This window comes from Osmia bicornis, chromosome 12 (assembly GCF_907164935.1).
Source record: "Osmia bicornis bicornis chromosome 12, iOsmBic2.1, whole genome shotgun sequence".
Lineage (NCBI taxonomy): Eukaryota > Metazoa > Arthropoda > Insecta > Hymenoptera > Megachilidae > Osmia > Osmia bicornis.
The window spans coordinates 9,410,839-9,436,849 of NC_060227.1; the positions used below are offsets into that span (position 1 = coordinate 9,410,839).

The 26,011-nt window shown below is 43.9% G+C and overlaps 1 protein-coding gene across 1 annotated transcript; it reads left to right on the plus strand.

Moving 5' to 3' along the window:
- Positions 1 to 23,692: 23,692 nt before the first annotated feature.
- LOC114881826 lies at positions 23,693 to 24,805 on the plus strand. The gene has a single exon (XM_029198704.2). The coding sequence runs from the start codon at positions 23,693 to 23,695 to the stop codon at positions 24,803 to 24,805; it is 1,113 nt and encodes a 370-aa protein (XP_029054537.2).
- The last annotated feature ends 1,206 nt before the right edge of the window (positions 24,806 to 26,011 follow it).

Below are 26,011 nucleotides of genomic sequence, written 5' to 3' on the forward strand. Positions count from 1 at the left end.
ACCACCGTTCGGAATGAAAAAATGCGAAATGTTTTTTTAACGGGACCAATGGGAAGACATATTCTACAAAACGCAAAAGATTTCATTCCGATTGGTCCATCCGTCTCAGAATAATCGGTCAACATACACTGAACGTACATGAAATAGTACGCTTTTTTGCAATAAAAACCGTTCGGAATGAAAAAATGCGAAATGTTTTTTTAACGGGACCAATCGGAAGACATATCCTACAAAATGCAAGATATTTCATTCCGATTGGTCCATTCTTCTCGGTGTAATCGGCAAACAAAGCCAGAAAAAAAAATATATATACAGTATATAAAAAAAAGTATATTACATATACTGATCGAATTGAGTATCCTGCTCCTTTTCGAAGTCAGATAAAAAGGGATGGTCCACTCGTTCCATCTGATTGTTTTATTTGAATATCCGACCTTTGCTGCATGGCCGTGAAGAAAATCAGCTCCTAAGATTCCATCATGGAGGATGCTAAAGTCGTCTTGTACGACGTGGAATGGGACTGGGTACCCGAGTATGCGAAGAATGACTCATCCTAACGTCGGGGCTAACCCTTGACCGATTCCCCTAAGTCGTACCCCGGTGTCGAGGTGTATTGTAGATAGGAGTGCTGATTTCTTGATAAGACTTATTTCAGATCCTAAATCGATCATAAAGTGAGTGGTCCGTACTGTATCGAGTGTGCTGAGTTCAACTGATGGTACCGTGTTGAGGTTGATATTGTTAACGTTTACTCTTCGAATAACGAGGTCAGTATTCCCTCGTCTAGCGGGAGGACTTCCTCTGTCTGTTCCTCTCTCTCGGCTTGGGATTTCCTCTTTTTGGTCCTGAGGCATTCTTTGTTGTTTCCTTTCAGGACTGTATATGTTCCGCGGTTTTGTGCTGGCAGGTCCCGTTCTGCGCGGTCCGGTGACGGACCTGTCTGGTTTCCCTGACGTGCCTGGTTCCATTTGTATTCCTTGCGGGCTTTTAGTTTCCGACACTCCTCGATGGTGTGACCGGGAGTTTTGTAGTAACGGCATGATTTTTCGGGTGGTCTGTTCCCAGAGTAATTGTCATTACTCGGTCTGCGTTCGTTAGGATTGCCGTATCTTGGATTGTACGAAGTGCTGTTTGTGTAGTTGTTATTGTCGTTGCGAGGATTAGATCGATTTGGTGCGTACTCAACGGGTTTCGGAGGTGTAGATCGGGATCGCGGGTCTGCGTTTGTGTTATTGTTCCTAAATCGAGACCCCTTGCCGCTGTGTTCGTCGTATCTTTTAAATCGTGCACGCTCGTACTGTATTTCGGTATGGACTCGGATTGCCTTTTCAATGGCATCATCTAGCGAGTCGAACCCTTCTATTCGGAGTCTGGTTGCTATGTCGGGAAGCAATCCTTGTATAAACGCTTCTAGCGCTTCCTTCTGTATCTCGGATTCGGTCCGAGTGTCGATGGAACCGTATCGCTGGCAATCTCCGTCCATAATGAGGTCGCACAATTCCTGAATTTTTATTGCAAAATCTAAGACCTGTTGGCCATGATTCTGAAAGGTTCTGCTGAGTTTACCTCTATAATAATTGGCACTTTTGAAAGGGGAGAAAAGCTTCCTTATTTTGTCACAGAGTTCGTTGATTGTGCTAAATTAAGAACGACCGACGATTCGATAGGCGGGACCACGCAATTTATTGAACACTGTTCTTACTAATAACGGCTCATCACTGCGTGGAAGGTAGTCTCTGGCACGGTAACAAGATTCATAGAATGGTATCACTAACGTTTCGAACGTTTGAACGTATCGAACGTTTGGATTTCGTCCGCAGCCGCCTTTACACTTTTATGAATTCCGGGATTTAATTCCCTGTTGGTAGATGATTGCGACTAGCCAGGTAGAGGATCTCGCTCGAGATCTTACATTCGGAACACGCCGGGCCTTCATTGCTCGACACCGCAAATAATTGATGTCACTTTAGCGAAGTTAATAGCAATTGCTAATAAATATGTCACTTTGGAAAAGTTAATAGCAATCGCGAATAAATATGTCACTTTGGCGAAGTTAATAGCAATCGCGAATAAATATGGACATGGGGTTCTGAGTGTAGAGGTAGGAAATAAGGGAACACAAATTATGTCAATGATGATTTAATAAAATAAAATAGCTTAAGTGTAACAACATAATCGTAGAGACACTTTTAGAGGATCAGTGTGGTTAACTCTAAGTTCACTGTTATATTCCAATGTTCACTAGACTGATGGTTGAGTTGTTCGCGTGTTGAAAGGTTCCGGCAGGCTGACTCGATCTGGGCTCCGTGCTAACCGTACATTCGTACAGTTACATAGTATAAAACAAGTAGTATAGATTTTTCTTGGGAGATCGGAACTATAGCGATGGTATGTGCTATCCCTACTTATTTTTCAAAGTGGAGCGCGTGCGCGGATCCCCTCCTTCGAACGCCGGATCGAAGGAGCTCAGTGTCGATCCATCGATCGACACTCTGGTCCCAAACGACAAGCAGAACGGACGCTTTCACCTACGGCTCTCTTCCAAGAGACAACCGTCTAAAGATTGCGATCCAGCAAGTCGTGACTAGAGCCCGAGCTTGGACACCTCCCTTTCATTAAGTAGTGGCCTTCTATCTTGGGACTCAGCACCCTCGAAAGATCGCCCTACACAGGCATATCCGAGACGACGTTGACTCCTAGGGAAACCTAGTCGAGCCATCCTCGTTTTGCTTGTGCTCTGGCAATTTTACATTGCAATTTGGAGGGCCGTGATCTCGCTCTTGGCAGTCTTAATTTCTTCCTTGAGTACGCTTCGTACTCCAGGAAGAACGTTGACGGATTCCGGCAAATCCACGGTTATCGGATTCTCTTAAATACACGTATTTCAATCTGCAAAGGAGTCGAGGGTCGGGACTTAGTGCGCGACCTTCTCATCCTTTGATTGTGACTGAAATCGTGAAGTCAGTGCCCCTGGCGATCTGAGGTTCGCAGGTGAAAACCTCGCTGAACCGGAAGTATCCTCGGAATCCACTGGCTCGCCATTCTGCGATTTAAGAGACGCGTAGAAGTTAATATTTCGCTGCACGGTTAATAAATTCAAACGTTCCTCTCTTGCCTACGCGCTCCACGATCACGCGACCTTCGTGCGTCGTGATTTCGGTATATGTTTCCGAAACAAATCGAGCGAACAATAACTCGTCCTTGGCGAAAGACGTTTGAATCGTAGACGACCAACGAAATTTTGTAACCGTTGTGTATATATTACTTTTCGCATTCCGAGCAGGGTCACGATTTTGCGTTCGGATACTTTGCGTTATTCTTTTCATATATTTTCTCATATTTCTTAAAATGCGTTATTCAACCAGTCATTTTTCCGTATAAATGAAGACTGAGTTTTTTGAGTCGCGTTAAAGTCGCTCGACTGGTTGAGATTTTTCTTTACGTTATATTTCCTTATATTACTTTATATTCTATTATAATCATTCCGTGAGATTTAAGTGCGTTATTCAACCAGTCATTTTTCCGTATTAAAAGAAGACTGAGTTTTTGGGTCGCGTTAAAGTCGCTCGACTGGTTGAAATCTTTTCTTTTGCGTAACCATTTTTTTTTTATTACACTTTCGATTCGTGTGAATCCGATCTGCGTGCTTATTGACGATCAATCTAGTCAAGTTCGTTGGATATTATATTTACATAATCTGCGCGTCTATTGAACATCTATTAGATGAGAATTGCGTTCCGTTGATTGTTGAACGCGTAAACTGCCATAATATTTGCGGTGCTACTACCATTCTGTGATCGGCTATTTTGCCATACTTCAATCACCATCTTTTTGAATAAATCGATATTTTCTTTTTTACACCGCAAAACTACGTCTCGTTACTGACTTCACCGTTCCTTCTGCCTTCGCGAACGCGCAGCGAACGCGAACCACTCCTTGAGACGCGTAGGGGAAATCGTACGCTCGTACTACTCACGGTATCTTCTCCTTCGCATAAGTAGCGAAAGACATAAACGTTACAATTTATATTGTAAAAGATGCTGAGGTAAGTAGCCAATGGCCTTGCAAGCCGTCAGCATTCTTGGGACTACCTTGTTGACGCTGATTTAGCGCTCGTTGCAGGGACCGTATCTTTGCTGACGCTGATTTAGCGTTCGTCGAAGGGACCTTATCTTTGCTGACGCTGAGTTTTGTTACCTGAAGAGCCTGAGAAAGGTGTCGTGGGAAACTTCTGGATACCTCTCTCAGGGGTTCTCTATTCAGTGATTCTCTTTACAAAGTTGAATGTATTTACACTTAAATGTTTAATGTTGTATATAGGTATACGATTTAGTGGTTATTAGTATAAGCATATAGCATAACATAATAATTCATAATAATAATAATAGTGAGAAATAGTAATATTAACATTAATTGATGTATAAGCAGTAGTCAGTCGGTAACTTATCGACGGTCGGTAAGTAGGAAACCACGGACGGCAGGCAACTTTCATGTGGGCGATGTACCGACGGTCGGTAAGTAGGAACTCACCGACGGCTGGCGATTTTCATCTGGGCGATGTACCGACAGTCGGTCAGTAGCAACTTACCGACGGATGATAATTTTTAATATAATGTAGGTACTGTGCACCGATGACAAGATGTCCCATGAGAAGGCCGCAAATCTGATTGGTCAAAATGGAAGGGAAACACCTCATTTCACACACATTTTCAATTCTAGCGAGCTATTGGCTAAAACGATCACGCACACTAATTCAAACCGTGTGACAAAGAAAGTCGATGAGACGTACCGAAACTGAGTGAGATAGTGCGAGGCGAGCATTGGCGTAGACACACAGTGGATCCGAAAAGTAGTGGCATATGCTTTAAAACAGAATAATTTTTTCGAAATCGAACTAAACCACTTGAGGTTTTCTTTTTAAGTACGAAATGATACCCGACCCTCGTAAACACAGAAATCCTCTGCCTATGTAACGTGCGTCGTCAAAAACCCAAACGTTGGCGTTACGGAAGCGTCAAACGGTGGGGAACTGGCGGAGCGAACGAGGGTCCCTCTTTGCCCCTGTGCCGTCCCGCGGGATATTTTGTCATCGGTGGACAGTAACGTGCTAATAATTAGTTATCGATGGACATAAAATGTACACATAAAGGTTAAGAATAAGTTTAACATATTTATGTGTGTTTCAGAATCAGGTAATCGGCACAGAAAAAATGTATAACTGGGTAGTCGTCAGGACGTGACAAAAACAGCCCAGAATCACGCAGAACTGCGGTGACAAGTGCATTTCTAGCTCGGAATAGCGCAAAACAGACCAGAATCGTGCAGAACTAGGTTGAAAAGTGCATTTCTATCTCGGGAGCGCAAAACAGCCCAGAATCGTGCAGAACTCGGCTGAAAAACGCATTTCTAGCTCGGAATAGCGCGAAACAGCCCAGAATGGTACAGAACTAGGCTGAAAAACGCATTTCTAGTTCGAAATAGCGCGAAACAGGGCGGAATCATGCAGAACTGGGCTGAAGAATGCATTTCTATCTCGGAATAGCACAAAACAGCCCAGAATAGTACAGAATGGGGCTGAAAAACGCATTTCTAACTCGGAATAGCGCGAAACAGAGCGGAATCACGCAGAACTGCACATATACATTTGGCAATATACATTTAATAACAATATCATTATTACTATATCTACATTAGATATTATGTAATATATTGATTCCTTCCTGCAGATCAATGCACATTTAATCACAATATCATTATTACTATATCTACATTAGATATAATGTAATGTACTGTTCCCTGCCAACAGCTGAATGTACATTTATTTACAATATCATTATCACTATTTCTAAATAGGATGTAATGTAAGATACTGATCCATTTCCACAGATCAATCTACAGTTAACCCCTTAACGTACGTGCTCGTGGCAGTCACGAGCGCGTCTTACTGGCAATTTTATACGCGCTTATCTGGGACACGAGCGACCGTTATTTTTACTCATCAAATTTTGTACGCTCGTTCGACGCAGGCGGTTTCTAATATTTATATTGAAACTTGTACATAATACTTCTACTACAAAATGTTCTTTGTTTCACGGGAGAGCATAACTCGGCCGCGCAAGTTGGAAGGTGGTTGGGGAGCAAAAAAGAACGAAAACTGTTTTTTTTCGCAGTTATGCTCTATCGTGACGGGAGGTACAAATGTAGCAAGTAGTATCGAATCACCGAATAACCGTTACACTTGAAGTTCTCATTTGTTTGAATTCCTATAGTAGCGCGGTGTCTATAGCGTGTTATATGAATTGTGAGCTTTTTTTACTCTTTGACAGCTGCTGCGCCACTAATAATATTTTTTTCATTTTAATTATCTATCAACACTAAATTTTCACTTTAAAAAAATTTTATCATATTTGGAACAAAAATTCAAAATTAATGTGTTCATTAAGGGGTTAAATGTACATTGATCTGTAGGAAGGAATCAGTATATTCCATTACACCCAATGTAGATATTGTAATAAAGATATTGTTATTCAGTGTACATGTTACATCCTAGAATCCCCCCCCCCCCCCGAGAGAGACATATTTTTTCGCGACCTACCTTACCGACCGATGGTAAATTATCAACCGATGACAAGTCATCGACCGATGGCAATTTTCATGCGCGCAATATAAGTTACCGACCGATGGTAAGTTACCGACCGAAGGTGAGTTGCCGACCGACGGCACTTTCCGTGTGCGCAACATAAGTTACCGACCGATGGTAATTTGCCATCCCCAATTACTATCAACACGTGGTAATCTATCCACATTATAAAAACATTATTTACCATCGATAAGTCATCGAGTTATCAAATTCACTTTCCGATACTCGCATATACAAATATATATATCGATCGTCACTATTTTCCATTATTATTGTTATTATCAATTATTATTACAAATTATTACATTATGGTATATGCCTATACTAATTACAATTAAGTCGTATACCTATATACAACGTTAAATATTTAAACACAAATAAATTAACACTATAAAAGAGAACCACTGCGAGTAGAGAGCCCCTGAGAGAAGTATCCAGAAGTTCTCACGCGAACTTTCTCAGGCTCCTCAAGTAACGAAAACTCAGCGTCGACAAAGATAAGGCTCTTCCTTGAACGCTGAGTTAGCGTCAGCAAAAGATAACCGGCTGTCTAAAAATAGGTGCCTGGGAAGTCAAACCTCAGCACCTTATATGATATAAATACAGGGCCCGTAGCCCAGATTGTCAGTCTATCGGAATCCTTCAACACGCGAACTACTCAGCTTTAAGTCTCAACAGTGCAACATCTAACCAGTGAAAGGACTAAGTGCACAAACAAGGATTAAGTGTTCACACACGGATTAAGTTAGTTCAGCAAAAGTTCTCTAAGTTAGTGTTCATACGTAAGCTTTTTTATACACTCATTTTATTAAACACTTATATGTATATTTGAATCCTGTGTCGAGATTTGTCGAGAGCGTTAACCCGCTCGAGACTGGTAGCAGCGATACCAACCATCGCGCTCAGAATAGGGTAGAAAGAATAGGGAGTTGCCTTTCAACCATCTAACTGAAGCAGCACTCTCTCTTTTTCTTTATATATATTTATCCTTTTACGTTGCGCCGTCGCACGTGCAACGTAACAAAATTTTAGTGACAGCGGTGGGATATTCACGCTTGCCCCGTGAATCTGTATAATTTGAAGTGTTTGAAAATTTCTAAATTCCTGTATTAATCATTGTCGTAAGCTCTGAAATTACAGTTGAGGCAAAACCGGGACATTATAGATGCCCCTTTTGCCAAACTTGCCGCATTGCGAAAATTGAATTATTCATTGTGTAATTTGTGCGAATTATATATTTATTCATTATTTTTGTGTGTTTTACGGTAATTGTTCAGGCAAAATTCATTTGAAACCAATTTCTACTCGTCATTATCTATTTATTTCTCGTCAGTCATATTCGTATCTATTTAAATTATTTATTTATTTAACTTATTTTGTGTTTTGTCAAAATTTCTGTTTCTAACTGAATTATTCGGATATATTTCTAAGGTACTGAACAATTATCGTCTATTTCTTTATTTTCTAATATTTTTGATTTTCGATATTGATTTTGATTTGATTTGAATACTGTGTTTTGTGTCTCTATATATATTTGTGTATTGAAATCAAATTCGTTACATTTTTTCCGCGTATTTAAGAAATTCCGTCTAAAATGTCTGATCCAATCGACGCCGGTGAAGGTCCGAGCGGTGTGAGACCGCGTACGCCCGAAAACGCCGGTGAAACGCACGAAACTTGGCGCGATACACGAAATGTCGGTTTCGCTTCGCATATATTTAGAAACGATGATTGCGATTATGGCGACCTTTCCACCACGGTAATGGAAAGTTTTGCCGTGCAACAAGCCGCCCACCATGTTCCGATTTTTGATGAACGGAATATCCGTCTGCGGGACTTTATTAGCGAAATTCAATGTCACTATGATAGCTTACCAGCTACGGGAAGAAGGACTTTCCTTCGACTCGTAATTTTGCGTTTAAGGGGGAGGCACGCGACAGCGTTAACGGTTTACTTTTCATTACTATCGGAGAATTAGTTCAACACTTAAAATACCGATTTACTCCGGAGAAAACGTATAACGATTATAATCGCCAATTATTGGATATACGTATGCGGCGCGACGAATCCGTATTCGCATTTCACGACCGTATTCGTGCACTGTTAACTGGAATGGAAGACGTGCTCAAAAGAGACTACGGCTCACGTTCGTCAGAATTCATGGAACCTGTAAAATTGGCCGCGATAAACGCGTTCGTTTTTGGTCTGCCCGACGAGCTTGCAAGAGCGGTCGACGCGCGCGATCCCAAAACGTTGAAAGACGCGGTAGACATTGCCGTTCGATTTGAAAATCGGGAAAAATATTATCGTTCAGGATCTCGCGATTTTTATCGTCCAACATACGAATCGCGACGAGATGCATATCATGACTATCGCCCGAGTTATCGAAGTCCGGATCGTGATAGGTCGTACCCTCCGCGATTTAACAGCTTTTCGCCAACGAGACGGGAACACACGCCGGAGCGTTCGAATTTTGAGTCACCGAACAGAGACGCGAATAAGACACGCGAATTTAGAACTTCGAGTCCGATAAGAGCATTTCGGGCAGATTCGCCTGCTAGAACATCGCAGCATCACTGCAAGGGGTGCACTTGTGAAACAAAATCTCTCACAAGGCGCGAGTCTCCTGAACCGCGTCGAAGGTTTGAATTTCGTAGACCGCGTACACCGCCGTTGGAGGAACCCGTACCAGGGCCCTCACGGGAACGATTAAGGTCACCGTCACCTGACCATCGCGTCAATTTAAACTCCAATGCGATTCGCCGGACGGACGCAACGACGAGTCAGACTCAACAAGAGCGTCAGAAAAGAGTGCAATTCCAGAAGAAACAATCCTCGCAATAGAGACTAAGCGGGCTACGCCAATCGTAAAAGTTCCATCCGACGACTTAGAACCGGGAACCGCGTTATTTCTTGTTGATACCGGCGCAGAAATTAATCTGATTAAATGCGATCTTTTGAGAGCCGATTTGCCAATCGCAACTTACGAGGCGACGATAATCTCTGGCATCACGCCGCAGAAAGACCGAACAATCGGCACAACTACCCTGCATATACAAGGGAATCCTATTCGATTTCATGTCGTTAGGTCGGATTTTCCGTTAATTACCGATGGAATTTTAGGACAAGAGTATTTTCGACAGGAAAAGGCCGAGATATCGTTCGCGCACAATACACTCGTGACGCGTACCGAACCATTCCGCTTTGTCGACGAACGTTCATTAAATTGTATAGAACGTCGGGATTTAAAACCGCGCACTTATGTCATCAAAGCGCGCAGTAGGCAGTCGATCGGTATCGATGTAATTAATAACGACCTGCGAGAGGGCTATCTACCCTTGTTGGAAACGGTGGACGGCTTGTATGTCGGCAGAGCCACAGTCACTGTAAACGATCAGGGGGTATGCCACGTCCTCGCGATTAACACTTTGGAACGCGATTTGGAATTGGAAATTCCACCACAAGAAATAATCCCTTTTGACTACCATCGTTTTTCGGAAGAGTCGGACGACCCGGATACCGATCAAGGAAATCCGGTAACAGTCGATCGAGTTACCGAGGTTCTAAATAAATTGCGGTTAGATCACTTGAATTCCGAAGAACGTAGCCACGTGGAAGATTTAGTGGAAGAATTTCCGGAAAGATTCCACCTTCCGACGGATAAATTACAAGCTACAACCTTTATTAAACACCATATTCCGACTGTAGACGAAGTGCCAATAAACACTAGGCAATATAGGTTTCCTCCCGTCCACAAGGACGAGATCGAGAGACAAATCTTAACGAAGTTAGCCAGCGGGATAATTGTTCCGTCGAATTCACCTTATAATTCTCCCCTGTGGATTGTCCCGAAGAAACCCGATTCTAAGGGCAATCCCAGGTGGAGAATGGTGATTGATTTTCGGAAATTAAACGAAAAGACCGTAGGCGACGCGTATCCATTACCTAACATGACTGAAATTCTCGATCTGATTGGAAATGCGCAATATTTTCCGGTTTTCGACCTTGCAAGCGAGTTTCAACAAATAGAGACGGATCCGAAGGACCGTCACAAAACCGCGTTCAGTACACCTACGGGACACTATGAATATGTTAGAATGTGGGAAGGATTAAAAAATGCTCCAGCAACCTTTCAACGTTTAATGAACCAATTACTTCGCGGTTTGCAAGGCATAGAATTGTTTGTTTATTTGGACGACATAGTCATTTTCGCTAAAACGTTGGAGGAACACGGAAAGAAGGTCCGACGCCTGTTTACGCGTTTGGCCGACGCCGGTTTGACCCTCCAACCGGATAAATGCGAATTCTTACGAACTGAGGTCGTGTATCTCGGACACGTGATCGGTAGAAACGGTGTCCGACCGGATCCCAAGAAGATATCCGCTGTAAAGAACTTTCCACGACCCAGAAACGCCAAAAACATTCGACAATTTCTAGGCTTAGCGGGATACTACCGTAGGTTCATTAAAGATTTTGCTGCCAAGTCTAAACCGCTTTCTGAGTTGCTAAAGAAAAACGTACCCTTCGTATGGGGAAAAGCACAACGAGTAGCTTTCATCGCGTTAAGAAAAGCACTCTGTAGTGCACCGATATTGCAATATCCCGATTTCCAGAAGCCGTTTACGCTTACCACCGACGCGTCAGACTTCGCCATCGGGGCCGTTCTTAGTCAAGAGGTCGACGGACACGATCTACCCGTCGCATATCTTTCGCGTACGCTCACAAAACCAGAGCGAAACTACTTCACCACCGAGAAGGAGTGCTTAGCAATTTTATACGCCGTGTTGCATTTTCGACCTTATCTTTACGGGCGTAAATTCAAGTTAGTTAGCGATCATGAGCCTTTAAGATGGATCAATTCAATCAAGGATCCAGGGCAACGCCAAGTCCGTTGGCGTTTAAAATTACGCGATTATGAATATGAATTCGTGCACAAACCCGGTAGACTGAATACAAACGCAGATGCGCTTTCGAGAAATCCGGTCAATGAAGCGGAGCTGAATGAATCAGACGCTTTCACGTTAAGATCTAGTTCCGAAACAGAGAATGAGAAGGAAGAATCGTCTTCTGTAATTAAGATGATCAATCGATTCTTAGTAACTTCCGCGCAAGTTAAATCTAGGAAAGCGCGACGAAGGTGAACATATGCGAACTTGTTGCCGATATCGGGGTCTCCGCGGTCGTCTGACTCCGAAACACCGGCAGTCGTCGTTCGTAGGGGGCGAGGTAGACCTCCCGGTACTAAAAATAGACCGAAAGAAACACCTGTAATAGACTCGGACGGAATAGCCACGCGTACACGTTTAAGATCCGCTACACAACCTGTTCCATTAACTGCACCTAACCTTTCTCAACCAACTATCATAGTAACTTCTAATACTCCTACCGATACTGATCTTTCAACCGATAACCCAACAGACACTGATACTAATTCCGAAGCAGGAACCCCGATCTATGTGCGTAGACGGAGCGTGATGCCGAGCCTGGGGCTCAGTTCGCGTCAGCGGATTCCGGGAGTATCCCAAACCCCAGAGCCCGACAGCGCTACTACCGATTCGGATCAAGAATGTTTTAGAACACCGCTTTCAAATGTATCGAAAACGTATTTCGAACTACCAGCGGATAATGACGTGACGACGAAAGATACAGTCGAAGCTGACGTCGACAACTCACATCGCCCTGTCGGGTTACCGCATCCTACTGAAACTCTCTCTGACACAGTAATCCATAGACCGTTACAACAATCCCAATTACCTGGTAATTTACCATCCACTCCACCAATAGCCCTATCTACTCCTAATAGAAAACGTCTTTCTGAGGAGGTTACTGAACAGCAACAAAATGAAATAATTGTACCTGCAGATCTACCACCAATTGAGGAATCAGCCAACGATTCGATCATAGACGTAGATTCATCGTATTTTGACGCGCCAGAACGTGGAGCAACTGCACCCGCGAAAACCGTGAATTTCGCGTGTGAGAATCTAACATACTATCGTGACAACTATGTACACTTCTTGAGTAAAGATCTGTCGCTTACGCCAATTACCAAATTGCTCATCGACATAGGAGCAATTAATTTCGAAAACTTTAAAAATGCGGATTTAAAAGTTGGAACAATTTTTGTTACCAAACGTGGTAGTAACCACGTGTTTTCTATCGTAATTAAAGATAATATCAACGACGATTTACCATTAGCCAGGTTAGAATCAAGTTTAAGTAAACTGAAGTATAAGATGTTCGAATTAAATGTTCAATCTTTCAGAATATCTAGATTTGACGATTTGACCGAAGCTATGCCACAGGATGCATTATCAAGCATTCTGCGGACAGTTTTCGGTCAAACGAATATTAAGATAACGTTATGCTATGGTAGAGTCCAGTTACCGCCTACGGAAATACGTCCGGATATCATCTCGGAACTACATAGTAGTTTAGTGGGTGGACACAAAGGGGTAACGAAAACTTACCAACGAATTCGTGAGAGGTTTTATTGGCCGAATATGCGAAAACAAATCGAAGAGTACATACAGAATTGTGAGAGTTGCCAAACGCGTAAAATATCGAGAAAACGTACACGCGAACCGATGATAATTACAGATACTCCGGTTGAACCGTTCGCGAAGGTATCGTTGGACACGGTGGGTCCATTTCCCAGAACACCTGACGGGAACAAACATATCTTGACCATCCAAGATAACTTAACGAAATTCTGCATTGCTGTTTCGGTACCTAATATCAGAGCCGAAACAATAGCCCACGCACTTGTTACGAACCTTATCCTGCAATTCGGTGCTCCCAAGGTCATACTATCTGATCGAGGTACGAGTTTCCTGAATCGAATTATTTCCGCCGTAGCTAAGATGTTCGGTATACACCACCTTACCACGTCGGGTTACAGACCACAAACAAATGGCTCATTAGAACGGAGTCATGCAGTTCTGGTGGATTACATTACGCATTACTTAGGAGACTTTGATGACTGGGATAGATTAGTACCGTTTGCAATCTTCGCCTACAATACCTCGGTACACGAGGGAACCAAATTTACACCGTTTGAACTAGTGTATGGAAAACGCGCACGGGCACCTACCGCGTTTCCCGCGAGTGACGACCTGTCCACTTATGAGGGATATATTCGTGATTTGAGCGATCGTCTGCACGAAATGCAGGACATCGCTGGACAGAATTTAATAAAAGCTAAACATCGATCGAAAGCTTATTACGACGCTACAGCTCGTCCATTTAAGGGTCGTGTCGGGGACGTGGCATATGTCCTGGTCGAACCGCGCAAGGGCAAGTTCGGTAAGAGATACCATGGACCATACGAAATAGTCGAAATAACCCTACACAAAAACGTCGTGTTGAAGGATGAAATGGGAAACGTCTTTAGTAAACATATTGATAAATTAAAATTCTGGAAACCAAAAATGGCTGATCACTGCACAGTTGGCCGTCTATGCGTTTGAAATCGAATTGATCGATGAAGGGGCAACATAGCTCCATGGAGGGCCGGCTGGCGCAGTGCTTTCGCATTTTGAATTTAACAATCTTTTCAGGAGCTGACCGAGCGTAACACCGTATTCAAATCAAAATCTAGCGTGCGAATATTCGATTTTTACACTGTATTTAAACAATTTAGGAATACATCGGCATAGCATCGACATCAAAGGCCGTTTACCGGAACACGTCTGAGGAGAACCGAGGACGCCGAGTCTTCGAGGCGAGGATCCCAGCTTGCTAACCAGCCGCTGCGGGAATGCTGAGATGGAGGACGTTGACCACACGAGAAGCAATAAGGGCCTATGTAAAGGGAGAAGTCGGTCCAACAGACGCAGCCACATCCCTGGCAAAAGGATTCATAGACCTGCATACTTAAACTCTAATGTTTTGCGGGAAGGCCACAAGTTCTACCGTGACCCAATTGAGACGGACTCTCCCAACCAACTTACACCCCACGGTGGAGGCGCAATTATTGGCCACGGTTTCACCAGTGGCACACAGAGATCGTGCGCAACGGCGGAAGGGCGGCGGTGCTGGGCCTCTGAATCGGTGAGACGAGCGCCTCCATACTCGGACATACCGGACGACTCTGCATCCATCAAAGGGCCAACACATTGCAGCATAGAACTCAGCAACGTGCAGGCACCTCCTCATCGCCGAGGGCGACGATAGTTTTAAGGAGGGAGGATTTGTTACGCCCCGGCGGAAAATTTGAAATTTATCCGCCTTGCGTCCCTTATCAAGCCTTCCGAGGTTCCGAGGATTTCTCATATAAGGGTCGTGGGGTGGGTGTTTCACTTTTCCGCCAATCTTTTCATTCCTCCTCTACCTTGTACATTCTTGTCAAGCCTTTCGAGGTTCCGAGGATTTCTCATGCAGGGGTGTACAAGGAAGAGTTTGAGTTTAATTCTTTTCTATTTTTGACTTCTTCTATCGCTTTCTCTTCTTTATTCTACTCTACCCTGGAATCGTGTATCTTGTCAAGCCCTTGGGTTCCGAGAATTTCTCATGCGAGGTACACGAGGAAAGGTCATTTCTGTTTCCTTCTTTACAATAGTTTACGCGACCCTCCTTGAAACTATCGTCGCCAACCATAGAAATACAATACAGTTTAATATCGGGTAGCGCGCAAAAACCTCGCGTTAGCTCGTAAGAGAGAGAGAGAGCCCTTAGCACAACACCAGCGCTACGCAATTATCCAGTGCTTCGCATTCCGGGAATTTCCCTTGGTAACTGCGTAGAAACGGGAGAACCGTAATAGCTTCTTTGTTGAGAAAACTCTTTCCCTCTCATTTGCACAAAGCGTCAGCCGGTCCAACCAGGATCATTATTACCTGATCGAATGATAGTGTGAAAAGAATGGATGGATGAATATGAATTTAAACGATGAAACTAAGATGAATGAGAACCCTTATGAAGTCTAACGTCGCGAACGTTCGACCGCCGTTCGAAAATCAAGGGTCGTCTAAAGCAATAAACACTATTGTATCCGAAATTCTAAGAACTGCCTAGCAACAGCGGCAAATTTTGAACAAAAGAACGTTCTCGAAGGAATGTTTAAATTCATAGAAAACAAATGCCGAATCCACCGAAATAATTATGCGAATTGCTTATAAATGAACGCATAATCGGCACTGCGATTATTGTAAATGCATCGTCCGCTTTCACGCTGATAAGATCTTGTTATAAATCAGGAAAGTAAATAATTCTGATCCTGTTAAGGGAAATTATACGGAAGACGGCTTCATTTGTTAAATTATATATCCCAATTTCAAGATCTTTCGTATTTCAATCAAATTAATAGTATTATTTAATAACAATAGTTCATCATTAATAATCAACTAGATCAATAGCCACATTTAGAAGTTATACATATAAAGGAAATACTGCGTAGTTTCTAAAGAACCGTTGAAACTATCATGGCGACGAAGTAGAAAGAAAAAGGAACACCAAAGAAAGGGGATGAAGGATCTTCGTCTAACTCGCGCGTCTTAAGCCGGGTATCCACCGGTATCAAACGCCCGTATCGTATCACCGTTCCGAACCCTTTTGAATAGGCAGACGTTGCCTCGTTGCATGCCACGGCGTGCTACGGCTCGGACAATAGTTCTTCGTGTCTTGAAATAAACTCCTATAGGCGAGAAGTTTCGATTTGCTGCATGCTGTTTCTTTAGTGTAATTATCCAAATCATATCGTGTTTGGTATCATTTTAATCAGAAAAACGTCACAAATATGTTGGTAACAGTTTTTTAAGAAAAAAATGAAAAATAACAAAGTTCAGTCGTTGCATTAGTATTATCTCACTGATGTATCCAATTCCAAATCATATTATCTCGTGCCTCAAGTGTCATGTTTCCACTTGACATAGCATTTCGGGCCTTCGCCTGGGTATGTTGTTTTTACGTTTCAAGTGGTTTCCGAACCAATCCTTTGAACGACAAGAAACCGACAATTTTCGGATCGGCCCGTTCCTTCGCCTCCGTATCACAGACCAATAGAACTTTCGAAACTCGGCAACGGAAAAATCTCTGGAAAATTAACATTGTCCTTTTTCAATAATCACACAGGTGATTATTAACATTGCTCTTTTATGTACAGCGTAGCACCGAAGATAATTGATCTGTTTAAATATATTTAGACGATAAAATTTGTCTAAATTAAATTAGATTAAATTCATAAATAATTTCATCGCTTTTGAAATGAATCCAATAATACCGCAAGATTTCAAATAAATTGAAACCCAAGTGACGGCACGAAACGCTATGTCAAGTGCCAACGCATGAACCTTTCCTTCGATGCAACAGCAAAGAATCGACAAATTTTTCGGATGGATCCGTTGCCTCCGATCCTTTGGAACGCCACGCAGCAAAACGAAACTACTCGCCTGTAGTGGCCCAGTCCTATTGCCTAACCGTTTCTATCAAGAAACGAAGAAATGTTGTCCGAGCCGCAGCACGCCGTTGCATGCAACATGGCAACGCCTGCCTGTTCATAAGGGTTCGGAACGGTGATACGATACGGGCGTTTGATACCGGTGGATACCCGGCTTTACGTCGCGAGCGAGTGATACGGCGCGCGACGTACAAAATTAAAAAGAAGAAGATGATTAATTTATTGGTTGTTAATACGCGGATGAGAACGGTATTTTCGCTGCCACCAGTCCCGATCGCGCTCGACGATGTTAGGTCGTTAACAATCGGAACAATAAAAAAAAAGAATCGTTTAATTTTATGAATCTGAAACTAGTTATGTGCAACAAAAGAAATATAATTTCAAAAAGAAAAGCATAACAGTAATGAAATTGGTTACAAAGAATTCGAGCTGTTGGGAATATAGAAAGAAAAATTGCAATTTAGATATATGTTTAACAAGATCGGCGAAATTAGGTTATATTGAAACTGTTGAATCGTAGAACAGAAATTTAAAGTTGATTCGAGCGGCGATTTCAATGAGCAATTAAATTACGATGAGAGGAAAACGGTCCCAAGGGGAAAAGCTTCCAAAACCAACGGTTTCATGGGCCGCCTCTCATTACTGCGAACGGAATTATTGTTAAGATTGCGAAATGTTCTTCGATACCTTCAATAAACGTTGAACAGAACGATCTCGGGGGAAAACTTCCAGAACACGCGGTTTCAAGATCGCCCGTTTTGCCTCACTAAATCCAGATTCGTCGTATTGGACAAAATGAAATAGATAAACTTACCAAGCTCGATGTTAGATAATATATGACAAGATATTAGTAAATATGCTTAGTAGTCGCTGGTGTTGTCTGGAAATCTGGAAGGCGAAGAAAAGATGAGAAACTTGTCACACGCACTACGCGTTCGCGACCGGCCTTTCGACGGTGTTACGGTTACGAGACGATACGAAAACTAATTTCAAAACGACGCGACGCGGAAAAAGGAAAAATATTAATTAACGGCGATTTAAAAAAACGAAAGAGAAAAGATAGAATATTGAAAAGTGTGAAGTTTTACGTATTCGTAAAAGTCTTTTACGCGGAAACGTGAACCGCAATCTCCCGGCACTCTGCCTTTTGTAAGGACTTTACCGGTCAGCTAATTACAACGATTTTCACGCGTAAACTACTGCTTAACGCGAACACGGGCTCCCCGTCACGTACCTCACGATTTTTCGACGAAGAGTGATTTGCCTCAGTTAAGCGATCGTATCTCAGGGTTCGACCCGCGATCATGGGCCCAAAGTGGGGACATCATTTGGCAAATCAGGGTACGTGTCGAAGGGGAAGGCCCGCGCGTATTGGTTTTGTATAAGCGCGTTTCCCGAGTTCTCATCCCTTCTTGACCTTTCTTCCGACTCTGTCTTTCCGTAAGCTATCTCTTTCTTTTACCCCTCTAACGCTACGCGGATTTCATGCGTCGCAATTCTAAAGTTTCTGGAATGTTCGAAATTTGTTACGATTTTACTTGTTTGAATTTAATAATCAGAGAGGCTTTTGTAGATGGAATTTAATAATGATATTTCGATAACGAAGAACATCTGCCCTTTTATAGACGCCTGATTTACTATATTGAATAACTATTAATAAATAACGTGAAATTATTCCGATCTTATTTATATTTCGGTGGTTTACGAAAAAGGCAATCGATATTTATATTTATTATCAAATCGCGGATATATGCAAATACGTTACTGCATTTAATCGTTATTAGTTCCGCGTGCATTGATTTTTAATGGTTTCGAATTTTCTAAACGCTCTACGTTTAACGTTTAGTCCATTGTCGATGTTTATTGCCTTAGTCGACCTTCGCTTGGAACGTTCTTGAACGTTGGTCGACAATTTCAAACCTCAGAGGTTGTCACGCAAACCCTCGCATTCCATAGTCATTCAAACAGTTTCATTCCGTTTCATACCAATTATTTCGATCTTAATTGCATTCATTCCTTGTGGAAAGGTCGGCTGACACATGCTTCGCAGGTAGGAGAGGTATCTCGCTAGCAGGATAGAGCGATAGTTTTCTTTGTACGGCACGGTTAAGCTGGGAAATTTCCAAGTGCGTCGCACTGCTTAACCGCACGGCGAAGGATGTTTACGATACCTCTCCCTTAACGGTTTCGACTTTTTAAATTTTCGAACTACGCAGTTTCGAGTAGGCAATCATCTCAAGGAAAGGTTGACTTCTTATTATTTGAATCGAACTAATTATAGCCTCCTTCGTGTGCCTCGCCTGGGATTATTTCCAAGTGGTACGCACTGACGAGGTACACAAATTCGGTATGTTAACGGTCAAACTATTCAAAACTATCAGAAAGAAAATGGAAATAGCTCTTAGCTACGGTCGAATTATTGAAAATAATTCGGACGTAACAAACCCAACGGAAATAAATGTCTAATTTTCCGTCTTTTAAAATTGTTCTGATCGTAGGGGACGTTAACGTGTCATACGCGGTCAGAGCTGGTAGCAGCGAGACCTTTCTCATCGCATTAATTAATTAAATCAAGAAAGAATTAACAACTGAAATCTTTTCATTTTCTTTTCTTTTTAATCTTTTACGTTGCGCGCTCGCCTCGCGTCGCGCAACGTAACAATACGATTAGAAATTTTTAACAGTTCATTTTTATTTATTATTGTACTACTTTGATTTAAATAATTATATTCATATTTAATAACTAAAAAGAATCTTGTATTTATTAATATTTATATTTAACAAAGCATTTATATACTCCAAAAATATACGTCGATAATTGTCGCGTCGATAAAATATCGACACAGCGCGCGGAATAAATAGAAAGAGACAGCAATAGCGCGTAGAAAGAGGTAGGAACAAGCGCAGAATAGAAAGAGACAGCAACAGTGCATAGACAGAGATAGCGATACGCGCGGAGTCACGTACGCGCGGGTCAAAGTCCAAACACTTCCGGTATCGAAAGTACAGGTAGAAAAAACTGCTACGTCAGCAGTTCTCCGGTATAAATACGAGCGTGCCGCGCAGAGACTTGTCACTTCGATTCTGATCGTAGTCTGACATGGGTCTATGGTACGATTTTTATTTAGAATTCAGTAACCTTAGATTCTTTTGTCGGCCAGGCGGCAAAGGTTCCGCGTCGGACCCGGAGCGCTCAACTACCGGTTCGCAGCGGTTCTCCTACGTGTCAGGTTCGCAACCAAGCTTAACGAGCGAGCGAAAGCAGAAGCTCCTAGGATGCGGCCTATCAGTACACTGGCTCTAGAGCGACGATACCGTCTTGCAGTGTTCGCTACCAAGCTTAACGAGCGAGCGAAAGCAGAAGCTCCTTGGATGCGGCCTATCAGTGACGGCTAAGTTGCCCAGAAACCGAACTGCGGTCGAACGAGCTAGCTCCTACAGCGTCAGAACGGATCCTAGCCAGTTTTCCGACAAATGATCGATTCATTAAATTATATTTAAATTATAAATTCAAGTTATAGATTTAAAGTTTATTAATCGTATCAAGAGCCGCGTTTACTAATCAATTTATTTTTCCCTGTATTTTTATTTTTGGTTGAATTATTTTGTAACTAATAATCTGATTTTCTTTTATTGTATTTCATTTTTAGCACAAACACGATTGTTATTTTCTTTGTATTTTTTAATCCAGGGCGTACTCATTGTAGTCAACTAATACAATTATTTTCGTTCTGTATTTCAAAAACAGGGCGCAACTTTTGTTGTTTAATTACATTAATTCAATTCATTATTTAATTACATACATTCAGTATTCTTTTTACATTACTTACCTTTTTATTTTTATATTATAAACAAACACAAAACACATTTTTTTGAATAAACACACGTACTGTTTGAGAAAGGAATTAACGTTGGATTTTACTCCTTTACTGCGTGCCACCCGAACCTATAATCCCTTCCTTTATTAATATATTATATACTCGGAGTGCCTCAACCCCCGAAAGGGGCGCGGGGAACCAGGACGACCACCGGTCGAGCCAGGCTGAGCCTCAACCGAGCGCGTCTCCGGGTGGTGGATAGGAGGACGACCGGGTGCGTGAAGTGGACCCCGTGTACCGTAGAACGGCTCGCCTCAGGCGACCGGGACACGGGAAAAAAGTGTCCACGGAGTGCCCTGGCCAGCGGGTGCCATAAGGGACCCCTGAGGGCCTAAAAACCCTCTGCGGAGAACTAAAGCCCCGTCGCGGACCAGCTCCCCAAACTAAGGTGTAAGCTACCGTGCCGAGAGCTGGATGGCACCGGGGTAATGGTGTCTCGAACGATGCCCTTGGGGTACCAGGCGCCCCCCATTGTATCTAGCCTTACCCCTGTAAGCGGGCTCTGCAGGGGTGGACCTTTATTTCCCGACCACTCGTGGGACTTAAATGGAAAACAAAGAAACAACAACAACACAAAAACAAATAGACGGAGACGTAACGGCAACACAGACGGACTCCAACAAACACGCGCCCGGTAACGGTGCAACAGTAGGGTTAAGGGGCTCAATTTTGGGAACCACCCCCGCGGCACCGCTAGCGAGCGACCAAATGATGAGCGCGCCAGCGGCGGGCGAAGGCATAGCCTTACCAGCCCTGGACTCGCTCACGCTCAACGAAGAGCTCTCCTCCGAAGCAACCGGGGACGTGCAAGGAGAAATCCCTAATCTGTACCCGGAAGCATGGAGGAAGATAAAACGCTCTGGGGCAGCCAGAAAGAGGGCCCGAAGAGAGCGTATAGCTCTCGAAAGGAACTCTGGCGGGACTGTCCCCACGGACAAAAGACATGAGGCGGGGAAGGCCCCAACGACGGCGACCGCGACTCTACAGAGAGGGCCTGGAAGGGAGGCTTAAGGGGCACTGTCAGCGTCCCAGGACTATGGGCGAAATTGAGCAAGCGGTGAAGCACTTAAGCTCCGCCGTTACTCAAGCCTACGAGGATGCCTGCCCTGTCAAAATTGGAAGCAGTAGCAAAAGGGTCCCCTGGTGGAACAAGAAATTGGACCAAGCCCGAAAGGACACCCGCATACTACTGAACAAAGCCATGAAGGCAAATACGAAGCCAGCTTGGGACAGCTATAAAAGGTCCCAGCAAGCTTACAAAAAGCTAAAAAGAACCAGCAAGAGGTCAGCCTAGAAGACCTTCTGCAAAGAAACCGAAGCTCTACCAGTAGTTGCCAGGTTAAGGAGGGTCTTCTCAACAGGCCCCTCACCGGGGTTGGATCGTCTCAGACTCCCAGATGGAAGTCTGACGAACAACCACAAGGAAACATTAGAACACCTCATCCAGACACATTTCCCAGGCTCAATAGCGGAGGGCCGGGGGCGTCGTCGTAGCGATACGGCGCGCACCGACCCCGCTCCAGCGGACTGGGAAACAGTGGAGAAGGTGATAAACACAGACAGGGTGAAGTGGGCCATCGGCTCCTTCAAAAGATTCAAGACCCCGGGCACTGACGGGATCTTCCCGGCACTCCTTCAGGAGGGCGGTGAGGACCTGTACAGGCGCCTGGGCCAGATCTTCAAATCCTGCCTAGCAAAGGGTTATGTACCCAAAGCCTGCAGACACTCCAAGGTAGTGTTCATCCCTAAACCAGGGAGGGACAATTACGACCTTGCTAAGTCATACAGACCCATCAGCCTCACCTCTTTCATGCTCAAAACGCTGGAGAGGCTGGTTGATAGGTACATCAGAGACGAGGTTTTGGCCAACAAACCGCTACACCCCTCTCAACACGCCTATCAAAACGGCAAATCCACCGAGACGGCACTTCAGAAACTAGTAGGTTTTATTGAAGGCGCACTGTCGAACGGTGAATCTGCCCTCTGCATTTTCCTCGACATCGAGGGGGCGTTTGATAACACACCCCATGATGCCATTAAGGAAGCCGCGAGGAGGTATAATATTAAGGACTCCGTCGTAAGATGGGTCCACAACATGCTGACGAACAGAACAGCCATAGCAAGCCTGGGAGAGGAGACGGTGAGGGCTGACGTCGCGAGGGGCTGCCGGCAGGGAGGAGTCCTGTCCCCCCTGCTGTGGACCCTCGTGGTTGACGAACTCATACGTATACTCGCCACGGAAGGCTTTGAGGTTCAGGGCTACGCCGACGACCTTTCTATCACGGTCAGAGGCAGACACCCGTTGGATCTAGCGAGGAGATTACAAAAGGCTATCATACTCGTAGAGTCTTGGTGTCAATCACACTCGCTCTCGGATACCCTGAGCAAAACAGAGCTGGTCCTATTTACAAGGAGAAGACGCTTTTATTTTAAGGCTCCTCACCTTTTTGGGACGCAACTACAACTCACAGATGAGGTTAAATATCTAGGTGTAATACTAGATAAAAAACTCAACTGGAAGAACCATGTGAACAGGCAGACCCAGAAAGCAATCAGCACCTACTGGGCCTGCCGCAGAATGTTTGGCCCTACATGGGGACTCAAACCAAGGGTGGTCAGGTGGATATACCAGGCCATCCATGAACCTATCATAACATACGCCTCGATTGTGTGGTGGACCTCCATGAAGAGGGGAGCACACAAAAGGGCTATAGAAAAATATACAGAATAGCGCTGCTGAGGATAATAGGTGCACTCCCCACCACGCCCACTTTGGCAATGGGTGCGCTGCTCGATATCAAGCCACCCCATCTAACAGTGATGGCAACGGCTTGGAGAGCGGCCACCCGCCTCCACCAAGCTGAAGAATGGTCCCCGACGGGCGGCGGTCACACCGAAATCCTCAGGGATTCGGGATCAGAGTTAATTCTGACCCACGGTGGAGACCGCTGCAAGACGGAATACCTCTTCAGACGAGAATATGATCTAATCCTCCCAGACAGGGAGAAATGGCTGAAGGACCCAAACGGCATTCTGACTCCGGGGGGGCTGGTCTGGTTCACAGACGGCTCTAAGACCGGTATCGGCACCGGAGCCGGGATTGCGGGGGAGAGCCCTAGGGTCGAAATGACCCACAAGTTGGACCACCACGTTACGGCCTTCCAAGCAGAAGTGTTTGCTATATGGGCCTGCGCCAAATATAATTTGGAAACGGCCCACTCAGGCAAACACATATACATCTGCAGTGACAGCCTGGCCGCGCTGAAAGCCCTCCACAAAGTGGAAATAGGGTCGAAGCTAGTCAAGGACTGTGCACTGACTTTGAGACAGCTATCTCTGAACAACAGAGTTAAGCTGCTATGGGTACCAGGTCACACTGGTATCCCAGGAAACGAGAGGGCTAACGAATTGGCACGACTGGGGGCGACAAGCTCCCAGCCATGCCATGAGTACCCCATTGGTGTCTCAACCTATGCGTTGAAAGGCCTGGCTAAGGACTGGTTAAAGCAGGAATTCACCAGGCTCTGGCGCAACGCTAATGGCATGAGACACACGAGGGCCCTATTTGAGGGACCGTCACAGAAGCTGGGCGACACCTTAAGTCACCTGGACAGGGCGCAACTGCGCATGCTCGTGGGCCTAGTGACAGGACACTGGTACACGAGGAAACACCTCGTGCGCATGAGACTCACAGAGGTGACAATATGTCCGAGGTGTGTGGAAGAGGACGAAACCCCTCTCCACGTACTTCTAAGATGCAGGGAACTAAGGGCCCGAAGAGGAGCAATCCTGGGGACCCTGGAACCCTCATCATTAAGCATTTCGGCTGGCCTGGTGCCGGCGCTTCTAAACTTCGCTACAGAAACCCAGCTGCCAAGGCACAGCCAGTAAAGAGGCTACCTAGCGGCCCGGGTACAATGGGCCCCAAGGACTGAGTGCCCGGCTAGCCTCAGCCTTACCAATAATAATAATAAATAATAAATATATTATATAAATGCGAGTCGCCTTCTCATAGGGAACCGCTCTCCCTACGCGTCGGTGCAGTAGCGTGCTCGCGAATAAATCCGGGACGTTACACGTATAGTATATAAAAAAATTTGGTGACAGCGGTGGGATTGGTCGAGTCATTGTAACAGGTAGAATCCGTCGAGTCAGTTCGGGTCATTTAAATTTTCTGTTCGACAGAGTCTAATTTCTTAAAACAAATTAGAAGATAAGCATAGATATAATTAATTATATAAGTATTAATAAATAAAAGAAAATAAAAGGAAAAGAAAAAAAAATCTATATATAATAAACAAAAGAAAAATATATATATAAATAAGCAAGAAAGAAAAAAAATTATACATAAAAAAGAAAAAAAAAGATACATACGTAAAAATAAGAAAAAAAATATGTATATACATTAAATAGTTATAAGATGGATAACGAATCCAATGTACCAGCCGAGGGCAACCGACCTATTAGCATAAGGGATGCAGCGGACATAGTGCCACCTTTCGATGGCCACAACATATCCGTGTATCAATTCACGAAGAATTGCCTTAATGCTAGGGGCATGATTTCACCGAACGCCGAATACGGCCTAGTCCAATTAATCAAAAATAAATTGTATGGACAAGCTTCGAGAGTAGTATTGAGCGGCGACTACAATACAGTCGAACAGCTAATTACGGTGTTGAAATCACGATTTGCTCCTTTGTACTCATCGATACAATTATACGGAGACATGTCTAAATTGGCTCAGATGCCGAACGAAGCAGTCGTCGACTATAGCAGCCGAGTCTCCAGTATTTTGCTGCAAATTCAGAACTGCAATGAAATCGAAGTTCCTGAACATACGCAGCAATATAATGTATCTGCAGCAGCTAATGCTGTCAAAGCATTTCTGACTGGGATAAAACCAGAAATTTTCAGTCGAATGCGAAATTGCAAATTCGACACCTTGGACGAAGCAATTAGTGCAGCTATCAAAGGCAAGGCAGAATACAAAGAGAATATAATGAGGATGAAGCTCTAACCGAGTTTATGAGTAAAGTAACTCATTTTAGACCCTACATTTATGGAAGAAAATTTTATCTAACAACTGACCACAAA

Excerpts from the sequence above, each read along its gene's own strand:
- LOC114881826 (XM_029198704.2), top strand. The coding sequence starts at position 23,693 with ATGGGTGCGCTGCTCGATATCAAGCCACCCCATCTAACAGTGATGGCA.